Source organism: Temnothorax americanus, unplaced genomic scaffold (assembly GCF_048541705.1).
Source record: "Temnothorax americanus isolate GAGA-0224 unplaced genomic scaffold, ASM4854170v1 Scaffold32, whole genome shotgun sequence".
Lineage (NCBI taxonomy): Eukaryota > Metazoa > Arthropoda > Insecta > Hymenoptera > Formicidae > Temnothorax > Temnothorax americanus.
In genome coordinates this window covers 407047-424649 of record NW_027509464.1, presented here as the reverse complement: position 1 = coordinate 424649, position 17603 = coordinate 407047, and the positions used below count along the sequence as shown (strand labels likewise).

At 38.2% G+C, this 17603-nt stretch overlaps 1 protein-coding gene across 1 annotated transcript; it reads left to right on the top strand.

Annotated features, from left to right (window-relative positions):
- Positions 1-1377: 1377 nt before the first annotated feature.
- LOC143901185 (organic cation transporter protein-like) lies at positions 1378-17507 on the top strand. Its single transcript, XM_077413248.1, has 8 exons — positions 1378-2244; positions 6790-6973; positions 8248-8506; positions 11060-11358; positions 11522-11634; positions 11871-12085; positions 12492-12840; positions 15044-17507. The coding sequence occupies exons 1-8, from the start codon at positions 1886-1888 to the stop codon at positions 15249-15251; spliced, it is 1986 nt and encodes a 661-aa protein (XP_077269374.1). The 5' UTR covers positions 1378-1885; the 3' UTR covers positions 15252-17507.
- Positions 17508-17603: the final 96 nt, after the last annotated feature.

Sequence of the window (17603 nt, the reverse complement as noted above, 5' to 3'; positions counted from 1 at the left end):
TGCAACTTTTGAATTTTCAATAAACAATTATGTTTTAATTTATTTTTTACTATCCTTATTTATTGCTCGAAAATTCGTCGTCTGTCACTTTTATTAACTGTTATTTTTGTCGAGCGTAATATAATTCTTTTTATCATTGTGATATATATTTCTTGCTTCCTAAAAATTTCTTTAGTGGTCCGATTAACATCTGTTTGGCTCGATTACCTCCGTTTATATGTGCAAAGTTGGTTTAAGGGTAAGGTTCTAAAGAGTTAGTTAAAATGTAACGAAGTTGACGAAAATTTAATATCATATATTGTGTATTCTTTTTCAAAGTTCGGGGCTAAATTTCAAATCGATTCACAAATTAGATAAAAAGTTATCAATTTTTGAATATCCGTTTTACAAATAAGGATTTTACAGAGAAAAGTGTAAACATTAAAAAATGCAACCAATATAATAATATTTTACACACAAGCAGATCATCAACAAACAAAAATATAGCAACAAAATTTGAAACAATTCACAATTTTTTTTTAAATAAAAAATAAATAAAAAAAGTAGTAGCAGTTATTTACAGTCACTAAATCTACGTCTTTTACGTTTTATTAGATGTTCCGTAACTATATTTATATACATTTTTTTGTCTTTAGATCCCTGGAGAATTAATATCAGAGTTTTTAATATTTCCTGCATACTTTTGGTTATGGGACAGTACCTATAGAACATCCTTAACAAGCTACTTAAAACACTATTTAATCTGTCTTTGACAGATTTGGCTATCTGGGTAATTACCGCATTAGTTTTTCAAAGCATCTCTTTATGCTTTATCTGTATTGTTTTATGTTACGTATTATTTTTCTCAGTTATTCTCCGAATAGAACTAAACCCTAGAGTTTAACAAACAATCGTAATAATAAAAAGAAAGATTATTGCAACACCCCGTACAATTAATTCGTAGTGTCTCCGGCGCGTAGTGTTTTAAAACTATATTTCTAAGTGGACATTGCGCGTTAACCAGGGATATTCAATCAATATCCAAAAATACCCACCGCTTGTCCATATGCTATATAGAACGTGCGCGATGCTGGAAAAGAGAAGAGGCCAACGCCGGTGGTTCGAGCATCAGCATCATCAGCAGCAACAGCAGCAGTAACGGACGAGGGCGATCGATGTGATCCGTGGCGCGTTCAATGCCACACTTGGAGAACATTGAATTGTGTTCAGTAACAGAGCCGCAGTAGCAGCAGCAGAGAGAGAGAGAGAGAGAGAGAGAGAGAGAGAGAGAGAGAGAGAGAGAGAGAGTGAGTGAGTGAGAGAGAAAGAGGGGGTATACCCCACGGTCAATGCCTATATAGCCAGCTACGAACGCAACAGATCGTTCCAGTCGTTGTCTCTCGTCTCAGGATTTGCTAGCTTCCTTTTTTTCGCCTATTATTATACATGTCCTCGGATTAGCCTCGATTCTTCCGAGGCCTCGCGCGATACATTCCCACAATGTACACAGTCACAGTTTAATCAAATGATCATCTAACGAGCCGATTAGTTTCGCCGTTTCGGTTATCGCGATCGAAGTGGTGCTCGAAGAGATAGTGGCCGGCGATAACAATTCGTACCGTCGTGACAAGCAAAGATTAGGGAATCTCCGATATGTTCTCCGTGACGTAGGACGGAGTCTGTTTGCCGTCGCTGAGCGGAAGCTGGGGAGGAGTCTCGTAATAAATAAAGTGCATCTGTTTAGCATAAGGATTTCGTTGCGCCGCGTCGCGCGAATCGGCCGTTTTAATTGTGCGCGCGTGGCGCAGCATCCTGAAGGCTGGATCCGAAACGCGCACGCAGCACGAAGAAACTGTTACCTCCCATCTTCTCCCGGGGAACATCGGAGGTCTCGGTCGACAGTGATATGCCGCCGCAGGAGAAGTTTCCAGTGTCCGCCGGGGTTTCCAGGGACCTGTCCCCGCAGGATGCGAGCCCCGACGGGGGCCTGTCAGCCTCGGCCTCATCCGACGGGCTTTCGTCCGTCAGGGGCCGCAAGAGCGGCGACGATCAGGATGACCAGGAGCAGCCTAAGGACATAGACTTCGACGACTTGCTGCCGCACGTAGGCGAGTTCGGCACCTATCAGAGGATCCTGTTCGTGCTAATGATACCGTTCGCCTTCTTCGTCGCCTGGGTGTACTTCTCGCAGATATTCATCACCCTCGTGCCGGAGAAGCACTGGTGTCGCGTGCCGGAATTGGAGAACCTCCCGGTCGAAGAAAGGTATAGAATGGAAATTGAAGTCATCGTCGCGTTTTTATGCTTTAGCGATGAAAGAGAAAAGTGTACTGATTATTTCGAGAGAAACAATAGAAAGCAACAAAAAAATTATAGTGATATTAACGTTTCTCGCCGAATTAAATCTGAGAGGAAATAACGTACAGATCAAGAGACACGGTAGTGTCTCGCGCCAAGTACCTACACGCGCAGCGCTAAACACTACCTGTATATTTACGCGCGAATATATATTATTATTATAGTTTCGTCGGACAAATTTTCCTCTAACTTTCCTATTTTTGACACCAGAGTAAGAATTTACTCCAAAACAGATTTTATCGTTGAATGAATAGTATGACAACTCATTGTTTATATACGATATTATCATATTAAATATTTGAAGTAATTACATGTTTTTTTATGAGAGAATATTATTACTTGAGATAGCATAATTCTTACGCATAAACTATTTTGATATTTGAATATTTCTTTCACGCTTTGGCACATGATTATTTGAGCGTGTTATAAATTACTTATCTACCGCTTAAAATTCACAATTTTGCGTGAATATGGTTCGTAAATAAAGCGCAAAATGAATACAGCACTTAGCAGTATCAACGTGATCGTTGAATGATAATTCATACTCTTATCACATCTTCTCTCTTATCACTACTTGCATTGATTAACATAAAGAATAAAATCATTCAAGTTTATCTTGGTAATCGCCTCTTGTCGATTCATAGCAGATTAGAGCAACTGTAAAATATTTAAACATGAACCATTTTGAATTTTGATATATGTGTTTGGATATTTCTTTCACGCCTTACTATTTGGCACGTGATTATTTGAGCATGTTATAAATTACTTATCTATGATATCCGCTTATTCACATTTTTACGCGAATATAATTCGTAAATAAACCACGGAATGGATGTAGTTAGCATCTGTATCAACATGATCACCGAATGATAATTCACAGTCTTATATTTCCTCTCTTATCGCTACTTATTTGCTTAACACAAAATGTAAAGTACATCGTGATAATCATCTACTTGTCGATTAAAAATAGATTAGTGTGAGATATTAATTTGATAAGGTATTAAAACAAGAGATTTCGATAACGTTTCTTGTCCTACCATGCAAGCAACAAAGTTCTTGATTAAAATACAGGACAAATGTTTTTTTTTTTTTTATAACAATATGTTCACATTCTAACTTCGCTAAAGAATAATAGAGCTTGTTGTAAATGCATAACGATACAGATAGTCCCCTTTACAGTGACCGCGCATGCACGTTAACTCAATAGGAGACGAAACTTTTCATCAGTTCATCAGAAACGCGAAGAGCGTTCGCGATAACTGCGGTTTTAGAATTTTTAAATACTGCTTTGTCTCTTCATTATGCTTATGCAACTGCATTTTCATAAACATTTCTCTTTTCCTTTTCCTGTTATTTTTCTTTTTAAAAAACTCGAGGACCGGTAATCTGTCGTAGTTTATTCTCGCATTTCGATATACTATATATCTATAACCAATTTTGCGGTAATTCGAGCGGATTTTATTCCGCGTTACGACTACCGGTATTCCGCTGAGACCGTTTCCCCGCGCGCTTAATTGTTCACGCGAACAAATATACCATGAACATTCGAATTACCCGGAATACGTAGAACCGGTGATTCACGGCTTGCGATTTACTATATTATTTTCTCACTGCGAAAGCTTGGTCAGCGCGTTTTATGAATTATCGAACACGATGCTAGATGTAAATTATTTATTACATAATCGACTATGCATTTGCCTTGTTTGAAAGTATTCTTTAGCCATTTACCAATTATTTAGAATCATTTTTTCAATTATAAAGAAAAAAATCTTTCTAAACGCTATGCGTAGAAGTTTCTACAATGATTCCGAGATAAACAGAAAAACACGAATGGAACGCAATAGTTTCACTTAAACCCACTTTAGTCGCGGTCTGTAATTTCCGTCAAATTTCAAGCAAAGTATATTTATAATTTATATTACATTTATAATATACTATATTATATTATATATAATTCTCCATATTTTTTTATATATGTAATTTCAAGATATATTTCATATGTGATTGTATTTTTGTTTTTTCCAATGTTTTACGTATTACGCGACAGATAAAACTGTAAGTCGAATTCTATCTTAAATTCTATCACGAATTATAGATCGTCTAAAGAGTTTTGCGCGATATATTCACGGCTTGTTTAGTCGCTGCAGTGTATGCAAATCTGGGCTATAACAACATAATGTGAGACGTGCTAATAACTCGTAAAAGAGCTCCTATAATGACCCGTTATGCTGCACTTCAAGTAAACACGCATATCTCGTGGATTTTTTAAATAAAAAAAAGTAAAAAAGAGAAACAAAAGAGGAAATAAACGCGGCGTATATATGTACAACGTGTAACGCTATTCTCGGCTATTGTCACTGATGCGTGTGTTTTTCCACATTCGCTGACAGCGAGCGTCGGCGATTTTTCATCTCCGATGATCGCAAAAAAACGGATGGAAACTGTATACGGCGTGAAACGTATCGGTGTTTGTAGAAGTACGTGTCAGTCAGGGAAAGTATGGAAACGACGCGCGACGTCGAGACCTTCGCAGTCACAGTTCGATTGCACGATTCGGCACGACAAGGATTGTGCGATTAGTAATACCTGCGTGTTGGTTTAATAGCCTCCTTCTATCTCTCTGACGTCAGCTTAATGACGAGATAAATGACCGGTTAATGCTAGTTATTTTTTTCTGCAGAAATCCATAAGAAGTACACAGACATCGGACGTGACCCGCGCTACTTATTATTATTACAGCACTTTCAACCGTTTTCAAATGGAGCAGCGATTACGCCATTTTATCCATCGATCTGCATAATTAATAGACCGATTGTAATGGTAGAATGACGTTTGTATTAAATAGAGTGGAAAAATTTTTTTAACGTGTCTGCGACGTGTACTTCGAGCGGAGAAGATTAGCGAGGGAGATATAATTTGCAATTATAAGCTATTATCTTTCTCCCACACATATAAGCCATAAATCGCCATACTTAGCTTAGCGCTTTAACGAGAATAAATTTATTACGAGTTATCGTCAAGTGCACTCTTACCTCACTTGAAATTTTTCCGTCGTTATTATATTTGTGACGATCTTGGGCAAATTGCACGCATAATTTCGTTGTGCTCGTGCTAACGTTTTTGCAACTGTTAGTGGCAATTAGAAAATCAATAAGGCAAATGTAATAGATTTGCACAACGCCCCCGGCTGCCCGGAGGCCAGCACGAGTATTCGTGGATAATGAATGATAAATTTGCACGAAACCTTCGTATGAGCAATGAGAGCGTGAACGTGAAAACTACTTGTGTAAGCCTGCTTTCGACATAACGCCGCGCTAAAACTACACTGATTTCACGTGAGCGACCAGAAAGACGGTCCTTAAACAGGATGCCTCTGCGATTTCGATATATGTTTAATTGATACATACCATATGCATTGCAAGTAAATAAAATTTGTCTTTAAATATTTCTCGAAGAACCCATAGGTAAAACTTCTCTGTATATCAATATCACATGTGTTATTGATCTTTGGATAATAAATTATCGAATATTTTTTTATTATTATATAAATATAAATTATAACATCCTTTAATTGCCCCTTGGGATATACAAAGTAAAATTCTTTATCCTTTTTTAACATTCTTTAATTGCTCGAGTTTGGCCTCTCAATTCTCAAATTTGTATTTACATTCAACGAGCTTCTGTATTTTTAATAAAATAAATTCTAAATGGCACAAAAATTGATATTTGTTGATGTTATAGAAGCTTTTGTATATGAAAAAAATTATCTTACGACATTTAACCTGAAATAAAAAACTATGATAAGTGTTTTCAAACAGAATATGTTGAAAGTGTCTCGCGCCAAGTACACGCGGAGCGAGACCGACCGTGACTCTTTTACGCGACGCGACGGGTTGCGAGTACCCGAGATGTTCAGATCTCAATAACGAGTGAACGGATCAAGTTCTAAGTGCGCAATGACTTTAACTGTGTAATTTTTTTTATCAATAATATGTGCTTCTTAGCGCGTATATTTGCAGATTTACGATCCAATGTCGTAACTTTAATATTTTCGCGCGGCCAGTTACTAACTCGTGCAGAATGCTAGAGAGATGCTCGCGCAAGGATATTTATCAAGGATGAAAAATGTTGTACGTGTATTGCAATCGATGTCGAATGCGTCCGTTCGTTCGTGCAACTCTCGCCTAAAGGTCAGGTTGCATGCGTTTTATTAACCGAAGGTATGCACGCACTCGATAATTGGGGACCTGCTTTATACGCGATAATTATTGCCGGCTTATAATCGTTTTCGATTTCCCGTCAGGATAGTCCCTTCTGACATTTTGTTGGGTCAATGCTTGACATTTACTGGACATTTTCTTATTATATCGACCGTCTTTTATCAGAACTTTCCACATCTGCGTTGATTTCTGCCCCCGAATGGTATTTTTATTTTGTCATTCGATTTTTCAGAATTGCCCTGGCGATACCGGTCGGCGAGGATGGCTATTCCAAATGCACCATGTACGATGTGAATTACACGGAACTCCTATTGAACGGGATCAGAGAAGCGAATCCGAACTGGCCGACGAAGGGTTGCTCGCACGGTTGGGAGTTCAATTTTACCGACATCCCCTACGAGACCGTGGCGACCGAGGTAAGAGGAAAAGGAGAAAGCAGCGGAGGATGAGGATTGTGTCATTGTGTGGGATAAGAATCATGACGGAAGAACCACGCTCTCTTCTCAGGGAGCGACGATCCTTTCGTTAAACGTCAAAACGCTTGTTCGCTTGTTGCGCGAATTAGATATTTCAAGGTGGCTCGAGCGCGTAGCAACGTGGTAGCACTGGTAGCGAACGGGTAATGGAGTTAAAAATATACGATGTAACGACTAACGAGCATTCATCAGCCGTTCGACAGCCAAAAGACAGTCGTATACTTAGCGCGCATATCGCCGACGTGCAACAGATGTTTGCGTCGAGCTGTCACGCGAACTCGCGACACGTGCGTGTATTCGCGCGGCAAGGACGGATCGAGAGTATATATAAAGAGATACAATTTACACGCGCGATTGTGCCGCGGAATCAAGCAATTCCTCGCGTTTGTTGGATGGATTCCCGCGTTGCCTAGAAATGAGATCGCACTGCCGGTGCAGGTTTAAGCAATCGGCTTTTATCTTCCAGAGAACGTACCGCGGTTCCTCGTGCGTAGATCTTTGCACGTTGGACGCCTGCTTCCAAGCGCGGAAACGAACTAAGGAGATGTATGGTTTAGGCTTTGCCGGCCAAGAGGAAAAATCGAGATTATTACTAAGTACTCTCTTTATACGTATATGTATATATAACAGAAAAAAAACAAATTTTTCTATTGATAACATATACAATATTAAAATGTAAAAGAAACTAGACATTTTTCGACCTTCTTTGAGATCATCATCAGTGGTATTTAAAAATATTACGATATTTATATAATTAAAATGTATGGTGCTTGTTTTTGAACAGAAAGAGTCATTTGCGCAGCAATATTTCTTAGGCGTTGAAATGAGGGTACGGTGTTGATTTTGTAGGCATGCGCTGGATTTATTGCTCGCATAACTCATATATATATACATCAATATGCATGTCACTGACGAACGGAATATGTTGAGATAACTGTCATCAACAAAAAAGGGAACACTCGTCAATAAATAATTACATCATTATGATACAACAACAACAACAACAACAACAACAACAACAACAACAATAATAATAATAATAATAATTGTAACATTATAATATTAATAAATAATAATAATATTGTACAAAAACAGGCAGGGGCCTATAATTTGCCGACGCCTGTCTTACATCTCCGAATAATAGAATTCATTTTCGAGCGTCGACGCCGGGAAGTAAATTATTCGATCATAGATCGAATTATTATTCATTGCAGTTGGGATGGGTGTGCGAACACAGCGCGCTGCCGACGACCGCTCAAAGCGTCTTCTTCGTCGGCGCGATCTTCGGCGGCCTGATTTTCGGATGGATCGCCGACAGATACGGCAGAATACCGGCGCTGGTCGGCGCAAATGTCACCGGCTTTCTAGCGGGCGTCGCGACCGTTTTGGCCGGAAGTTTCTGGGAGTTCGCGCTGTGCCGGTTCTTCGTCGGCTTTGCCTTCGACAATTGTTTCACCATGATGTACATACTGGGTACGTATGTGTCGCGAGATCTTTGTACACTCAACTCTCCTAGAAACGAAGATTTTAAACGTCGCAGAATTTAGATATTTTTATAAAGCCGAGCGGTGCTTTTTTTCAATTTAATCTATCGCACGTTAACCATGGAGATTTTTATTTTTTTCCGACGCGATAATTGCTTGCTTGTTGATGATAAGCGTTATCAATCCTTCCATATGTAATTTGTGACCCCAGCTGGAGGCGGAAGAAATCGCAGAAACCGCGCTCGTCGCAACAGGACACGCGTGACGCACGATTAAAGGCTAATAGTCATGATTTTTCGTTAATCATTAAGACGGTGAATCATATTTGCGAATAATAGAAATGGTAATGACCTTGTCAAAGAAATGAGCCAATTAATATTTCCGAGCCGATCTGAAGACCTGATTTGCTAAATTCCGCGATTAACTTTTACGACTATATTACCTACTTAACTATGTAGACTAATTGTCTATGTATACTATAATTAAGAATCAATAAATTACCTTTTATTCGCAATATATCATTCGCTTAATTACTGCATGTCAAGACACAATCGTCGCATCGAGTCTCGAACTCTTGGCCGCCTATTGAAACCTACAACTATATAAGTATGTAGATTTTTAGCGACGTACTGGCACGTTGCCGTCAAACAAGATCGGTGGGATTCCAGACCGGAATCGATCGTGATCAGTTTTCCTTTCCACCGCGCTTATTATTAATTAGCGATTAATGAGAAATTCCGCTCGCGCGTTCTTTCTCGTATAGGCGTTCTTCCCACGTACGTGGTTATCCCAATTCGTACGTGAAACAATGCCGTGCGCTAGAAACGCATCTCCTTGTATTCACTAAAGCGTTACGTCCAACCTTAACCCCATCAGCTATCGCGCTACAATCGTCGGTTATTTCAGCGCAATTGTAATTAAGCTGATTAAATCGTGGAGTATCGTGACATGATTAAATGTTTTCACAAGAGTTCTGGGATATGACTGATTTGCAGACAATTACATACGTTTATACATTCTAAATCGATTTCGCTGTAAAAAGGGAGATACGATTCTCTTTGCCTTTCTTGCCCTTTCTTGCGCAATTATCTCGCGCCCGATTATCGCCGCCTGGCCTTGGCGATAGACCTGGCAATCCGGCCCGAGTGATTGACGGTCTGCCCGAATCGATCTCTGAGCGCCTGTTGAGTCACGGCCGATTACGATCGCCGGATTCAGCTACCAGGTCAAGCTCGCCCGGTTTGACTCACGTAAGTCACGGTTATTGCACTCGCGCGTTTTGTCAGTTCCGTTTCGCCGATCTCGTCGGTCGGTGGAAGCGTAACCAATGTCAGAGGCACGTGCCGTTATCCGCTCGTTAAAGAAGCATTAAGTCGATCGTGTCTCATTGTTTTTCGAGAAATGTATTCGTTACGGGAAGTTTGATATCAATTTGTCTTTTTGAAGGACGAAGAAGATCGTGAAATCGCTCGATTCGCGTTTCCGCCGAATTCCTTACGCGTTTACACCGCAAGCTGTCGTCGCGAAAAGTGTGCAAGTCGACACAGGTTTCACGATATAGTTACGCGAACAATTTTGTTTATAAAAAATAAACTTGATAATGATTAATTTGACGGCACAAACATTTGTAATTCAGCTTCCGTAAATCAGCTTGTTCGTAATAAGAGGGAGATTCGAGCTTTCAAAAGTCTTGAATATTAATATACGTCTTTCCTTTGACTACAAAAGTAGTCACTACTATTACTCAAAGCGTTATTTTTTTTAATTATTCAAGGAATGTGCAATCGATACATTTTGAAATCTGCAAATCGGTTTATATTGAATCTTGTAGCCTTGCGACTGTCGCTAAACACGCATGTAGATCAGTTCACTGATAATTTTACGCTTCTCAGATGGATGGTAGCGTGAAGGTAGTGCATTTGAAAAAATGACCGCTCGTCGATCTAATTAAGATAATGTAAGTCAACAATAATGCGTTATCCTCTTAGCAAACAGGAAACACATTTCGTGCATGGTTTAATGTTTAAGCTGTTACATGACGAGGATGATAGGAGGTCACGTTTGTCGGTTACAAGTATAACGAGAAGTTTGCGTTAACTATTAAGCTTCCTTGCGCTAACAACCAAGTATTATCTAAATTACAAGAAGCGAGAGATAGGCAGGTTTCTCGATGCATTCTCCGGGTTTCATCCTGGACGGCTCGCGCAATGTCAGGGCGAAGGATACCATTCGCAGCATAATAATAATTTAATATCATAAATCTATCCCCCGAGATTAGAGAAGCAACTGTCCGACTGTCCTCGAGAAAGCGTTCAAGATGACTTTTATTTAGAAAGTAAATTGTTACGTAAAAAGACATCATTAATATGTACACAGAGTGATTTAAATGCAGATTTTACTAACATGATGTGTGTCACATGTTTTTTTTTAATAATTTGTGCGGTTATACATCTTCGATTTCGAGATCAGAGTTTGCACTTCGCAGGTCGAACGCGGCGTTCTAGATAAATTTTTCTTAAATATCTGATCTTTTCATCTTCAGTACTGGAATACGTGGGACCGAAATGGCGCACTTTCGTGGCGAACATGTCGATAGCACTCTTCTTCACGTTCGCCGCCTGCATCTTACCTTGGATCGCGTACTTCCTAGCCAACTGGAGGCTGACTTGCATTACAATATCCGTCCCTCTGGCTCTGGCGGTGGCGGCACCCTGGTTGGTACCAGAAAGCGCGAGGTGGCTTGTCAGTCAAGGCCAAGTGGAGAAAGCCATTGGGATCTTGGGTAAATTCGAACGCATGAATGGCACGAAAGTACCCGAAAACGTCTATCAACAGTTCCGCGTAAGGATCGTTGCTCCTAGACAGCACGCATGTCTAAAAGATATCTTTACGATATTTTAGATATGCATGCTGTCTGGGCTCTTTTTTGTGAGGAGAAAAAAATTACGTCAAACTCATTGAGAAAAATTCACGTTGTAAATGACTGCTTTTGTTGATGTAACAGGAAACCTGCGCCAGAGTGTGCAAAGAGCAAGAGGCGGACAAGACTTACTCCGTGGTGGATCTATTTAAGAGTCCACGTTTGCGAAATGTTACGATTCTCCTCATTATTATCTGGTGAGTTATCTACATAATAAAAAATGCTTCTTCAATTTCAATAGATTCTGTGAGGCTGTTAAGTTGGAAATGCTTTAATAAATAGCGTTCAACAGAGACATTTCAGTATTATAGCTTTATAAGAGAAAATATATGTAACATTGAATAAAATATAATCATTATTCGATGTAACTATAAAGAATAAGAAGGTAAGGTTGTTCTTTATCTACATGTACCGATTATGTCCCGCAATGTAGGATGGTGATATCGCTGGTATTCGATGGCCACGTAAGAAACGTGAATAATCTCGGGCTCGACGTCTTTGTAACGTTTACCATAGCGGCGTTTACCGAACTACCCGCCGACACGTTCCTCACCCTCGTTCTCGATCGATGGGGTAGACGATGGTTGGCCTGCGGTACCATGGTAATTTCCGGAATTTTCAGCATTTGGGCAAGCGCGATTTCAAACAGTGAGTTATCTCTCTTTTTACCTAATAATAGATTATTAAAACGCCCGAAATAATAGCGTTCCAAAAAATTCATAAAATAGAACAAAGTCATAAAAATTTTTGGAAATTTTAAAATTAAGAAAGATTAAAATTAAAGATTAAAATTGAAGATTGGGATGACACATAGCTCAGAGCGAAAATGATCGACCCATAAGTCGCGACTGTAGCAAGTCGCGCTTTTGATCCCTTATATCTCGCATGGATATTACATAGTGCTCTATAAAAAGAACGTTTCAAAAATCCCATTGCAAACGGCAATGGACGGTGATAAACTACTTAAAAAAAAAAATAATAATTAAAAGTAAAGATTAAAATTATACAGACTAGCTGTGGAAAATTACAGTTTTTCTTCTGATTTCCGTTTCAGATATTTATTCGGCTACCTTGGCGATCGTCGGTAGATTCTGGGTCAATATCTCATATAACATCGGTCTTCAGTATGCGGCCGAAGTGTTGCCGACAGTTGTAAGGGCTCAAGGGGTTGCCTTGATCCATATAATGGGATACGTAGCCAGCATCCTTGCACCCTTTGTCGTTTACCTGGACATTGTCTCGCCTATTTTGCCACTACTGGTTCTCGGCGTCATGGGCATTCTGGGCGGTCTTTTGACACTTCTGTTACCGGAGACACTCGATAAAGATCTGCCGCAGACCTTGCAGGACGGTGAAGATTTCGGAAAGAATCAGAAGCTATGGGACATGCCGTGTCTCTCGAAGTAAGTGTCGACGATGATTCTCTTTCACATTATTTTGTTACAACTTTTACAATACTCGGCAGTTTTTTCCTTTAATAAAATAATTGCGTTAAAAATAATTATCTTAATTATATATAATATCTATATTAGTTATAGATATTATATTTTAAAAAATATCTTTTCTTCAATTCTTTTTAAATGTTTATTTCAAATTGAATATATTTCTTATTTCTTAATTTTTCTTTCTTACTAAATATAATTTTTTAAGAAAAAAGTAGCGCATATTATTTCCTGAGAGATATCGTATTCGTATATTCCTAGTTAGCCAAATCTGAAAAAGCATATTTTTAAAAGGGTAAAACTACCCTCAAAAAAAGTTTTTGCCGAATTTCTGGACAACGAATAGAGATACAAAAAAATGTTTCCAATGGAAGTTGTTTGTCTAGGAATTCTGCACAAAAAAAGTCAACATAAATATTCATAAAAAAATCATAAAGTATTATAAAAGAAATATTTCTTTTTACTTCTCTTATTTTATAGCATAGCCATAACTTCATGCATTAATATCTATAAAACTATTAATATGTGCCTAAACTAGATAGTGATGTAATAATTATTTGACACGTTTACGAGACAATGACTTGCTTCTAATTTATAATGTGCTAACAAGGAAACCCACGGAAGTGTTCCTCTCTGATTTTGATGACCTTTTAGTATGTTGTTTTCTAGATGAAAATAAGGGACACGTATTTTTTTTATACATGCCCATACGTGTGTTTAGGGGATGAAACACGCCTTTGAAGAAAATCAGTTTTTCTCTTTTGGGTCGAATACCTCCGAAACTATAAAAGGTAGAAAAAATGTTTTTGAACAAAACTGAATGGTTTGAAAAGCACTTTAGAATAATGACAAAATAAATTGTTTTATTTTAACTTTTTTTATTTTTATTAAAAAATAAAAAATAAAAATTTTTTTGTCATTGTTTTAAAGTACCCTTTATATCATTCAACTTTTATTTAAAAATTTTTTTCCATCTTTTATAATTCCGGAAATATTCAGCCCGAAAGAGAAAAGCCAATTTTTTTTCAAAGGAGTGTTTTACCCCCTAAACGCGCGTATGAGCACGTATAAAAAAAATATGTGTTCCTTATTTTCATCTAAAGAACAACATACTGAAAGCTCATCAAAATCGGAGGGGGCACTTCTGTGGGTCACCTTGTTAAGTTATGTTTTCTTGTAAGTAATCTAACATTAACATTAAAGTGATATAGTGACCGCTGACGTTTAAATCCCCCATCATCTTTAACTAATTTAATGGCATTCTTCATCAAATCAGCTAGGTGTGAATGTGCCATTCGTCGTCTTCCTGACTCGGTTCCTGACCATGATTCCTGTAAGAGGATGCAACAATTACATTAATAACTTTACATTTTTACCAAAAAATAGTGTTAAATTATTTAATGTATGACAGGAAAAAAATTACGGTGTCTCAACTTGCCCCACGAAAATTTGTCTCAACCGACCCCACTATACAAATATTTATAAATTTATTCAATACCGCTATAACTTGTCACTCAAGTGCGGATCTCGAAGGCCTAAAATATGCAAAAATGTCCTGCCTTTTTAATAAAATTTAAGTTTTCACTGAAATGATAAGAATTATGACCAATACTAAAGAAGGCGTGACATTCAAAACATAAATTTTACCTACTTTTTGATGGTTCTCAAAATTGAAAGATTTTTCGCGCCGCCATGCCCGGCCACAAACGTGAATATGAAAAATTTTGCCAACAATGGCCTTTATTTATCGGCACTGGTGTCGATCCGCTGGCGATCACCATTTTCAAGATATCGATAAGTGTCTTAATCTGCCCCATGTCTCAATCTGCCCCACCATATCCTACTTTTAAATATGTTATACTTAAGGTAATACTTAAAAGTATAGGCATGGTTGAATGACCAATTCGCCGTTGTATTGCGCCGTGCATATTTTTGCTCGGTTTTTACCGTCTGTTTGCTGTTAAATTATGCTAGCAAGTTTTGTGCAGTTTTTGTCGCCAATTTGCTCTCATTTTATAAACAGCAAGTTCTTCAAACAAAACACTAGCCTAACGAGAACACATCAGATGGTACGGATAGTTTTGATGCAAATTTTTGATTGAATTTGCTGCTAATTTGCAAGCGTATTGTTATCATTTTGCTCAAGGGTGCTTTTTCTTTTTAGAAAAAAGCCTGACGTGGAGGCGCCGCCAGTGGCCGTCTTCCGGTCCTTCGAACGCAGCAGCTTCCGAAGTTCAATGAGAGCATCTATTCGCGGCGAGACCCTGAGGAGCAGCATGATACAAAGATCGAGCATAAGATCACGGAAAAGCGTAAATGCGGCCACAGAAGAGAGCAAGTGCGGAGAGCTGAAGAGAGCGAAGAGCAAGTGAATACTTCGAGACACGCTGCCTTGATTCTCTCTCTTTCTCTCTCTTTCTGTCTCTACCGTTGTTCTTTTCTTCAGAATTTTGTGATACCGCGGAGCTACCAAAATCAAATTATGCATACGCCTGTATCTAACCGTCAATGGCAGTTTTAGATCGACGAAAAGACAAAATAGAACGTTATACTCTCTAACCCGTTACTCTATTAAAGTTTACTTAAATAGAGGAGGGGAGGGTTGTTGCAATTAATTTTAAATATTGACAGTAGAGAAGTATAGAAATGTCAATTAGAACTTAATCAGAATTCAACTAAAACGCTCTAATTGGCCGGTCTATTTCCACTCTGCAGATTATGCCCCTTACGATTTTCTTTATTATATTATTCTAAATTTTATATGTGTGACGTTCTTGAAATCTGACTTGGATTTCAAGTAAATAGATAGGGACTCTTATTACTCCCAGTCATGTAGTATTAACGCAAAGCTACAGATTTTTTTTATTGCGACTCATACTTACATATATATTTTTACCACGCTTGTATTTAATAAGAAGAAAAACCGGTGTCGTAAGAGTTTAGAAACGCGTGACGTTTCGAAACTCTTATCTGTTCCTTACGAAATGCGCGTCCTTCGAGGGAAAAAGAAAGAAGAGAAACTTTCAGATGAGAATATTTTCAGATGCACCGTTCCGATTAGATGAAAAACAGATGAAAGGCAAATGTGTACTCGAGACAATGCTGAGAACGGTTTGTGTGCATTTTGCATAAATTGATCGCGTCGCTGCAGCTGCGACACATCATTGTTGCTCACGTACGCGTATAGTATATAATACAACAATGTACATAGCGGATGGGAATCAAATTTTTGAGTTATATCAAACGACGCGATGGGCTGCGCATTGAATGCTAATTGTAGATCGCGCGTCTTGAATGGGAAATTTTCGGACATAATAACAGCTTTATTGTGATAGTGAACACGCGTATCGACGCCGACGTCTTCCCGCCGTTCAGGAACGCTCACCTAGAAATGCTTTTCGCTGAAATTCAGAGATCTCGAGATTTGTGTATGTACATATACAGTATTTTATAATGTAAATATAAGAATATTAAATTAATTTGTATGTCCCGCTGATCTGTGTTAATAAATGTAAACTGATATTCAATAGGATAGATAATTACCGCCATTACCGGTCGCCTTTGATTAAAAGGCGCTGGTATTGCTCTGTGACGAAAGTGCGATCGTTAATGAACGGTAACAACTATTGACAGTTTCTCGATCGCAAATGAGAGAGTTATATATGTTATAGTTTAATTGTTCCATACTATTGCATTGCAATTGACGATTATCGTCGACTCGGCAAATGTACGCTAATGCAATATCGACGAAATGTTGAATACAGACATTAGGGTCATTCATAAGCCGTGTATGCATATAATTTAAGCTATCTTATCACTGCATTGCGGTTGCCCGACAATTCATCAGTGCGCGTGAAATTTCAGAATCTGTTCAACGAGACCACGATTCGTCACATTCTAACGCTTAGAACCCGAGAAGCGCGCAACTTTTCGTGCTATCTCGATTTTTGTGACCTTGAGATTGATAACGAATAACGATCTATATAACGCGCGTAGTTTATTAACGTTATAAGGTATTTGCGATAACGTGGATCGCTAATACCTGGCACAATTGGCATCGTTCAAGAAATTTACACAGTCGTACAGGATGGCTCGCGTAACCATATTGAGCCACAAAAAAAAACGAAAGAAATTATTTTGTTTCCGATGGAAGCGAGTACTCAAATCGTTTTTTGTCAAAATTTTTTAAATCAAAATTAAATGGAAATTTAAATTACGAAAACCTTTCTATTTAAAGAGTATTTATTTTTTCTTTTCCTTCCTTTAAATGTACGATATTAACGTCGTGCGTTTCACTAACGTCGCATTGTACACCCGACAAATTATAAATAAGGCTAGTAATATGCTACTTTTCTTCACATATAATAACAATAATCTTTAATACATTTATATAATCATTTTTCACAATTTTTTAATTTTAATTTATTAATTTAACTTATTAAGGAGAGGAATTCTGGTTTGAAAGGTCGTAAAAAAAGATACTTTTCAGGAATTTTTTATAGAAAAACGAAAAAAGCGAATAATGTTAAACTTTGCAGATTTTTTTAGCCTTATTTTAAGAATAGGTATATATTTATTTTTTAAGTAACAAAAATGTTCTTCTTTTTTGTTTGCTTATCCTGACCACTGGCCTAGTTTACACCGTGCGTTTAGGCCGCGACCTATACCTTATATTCAACCTAAACACGATAGGTCGCGACGATGTAAACGGTTGCGACCTCGCT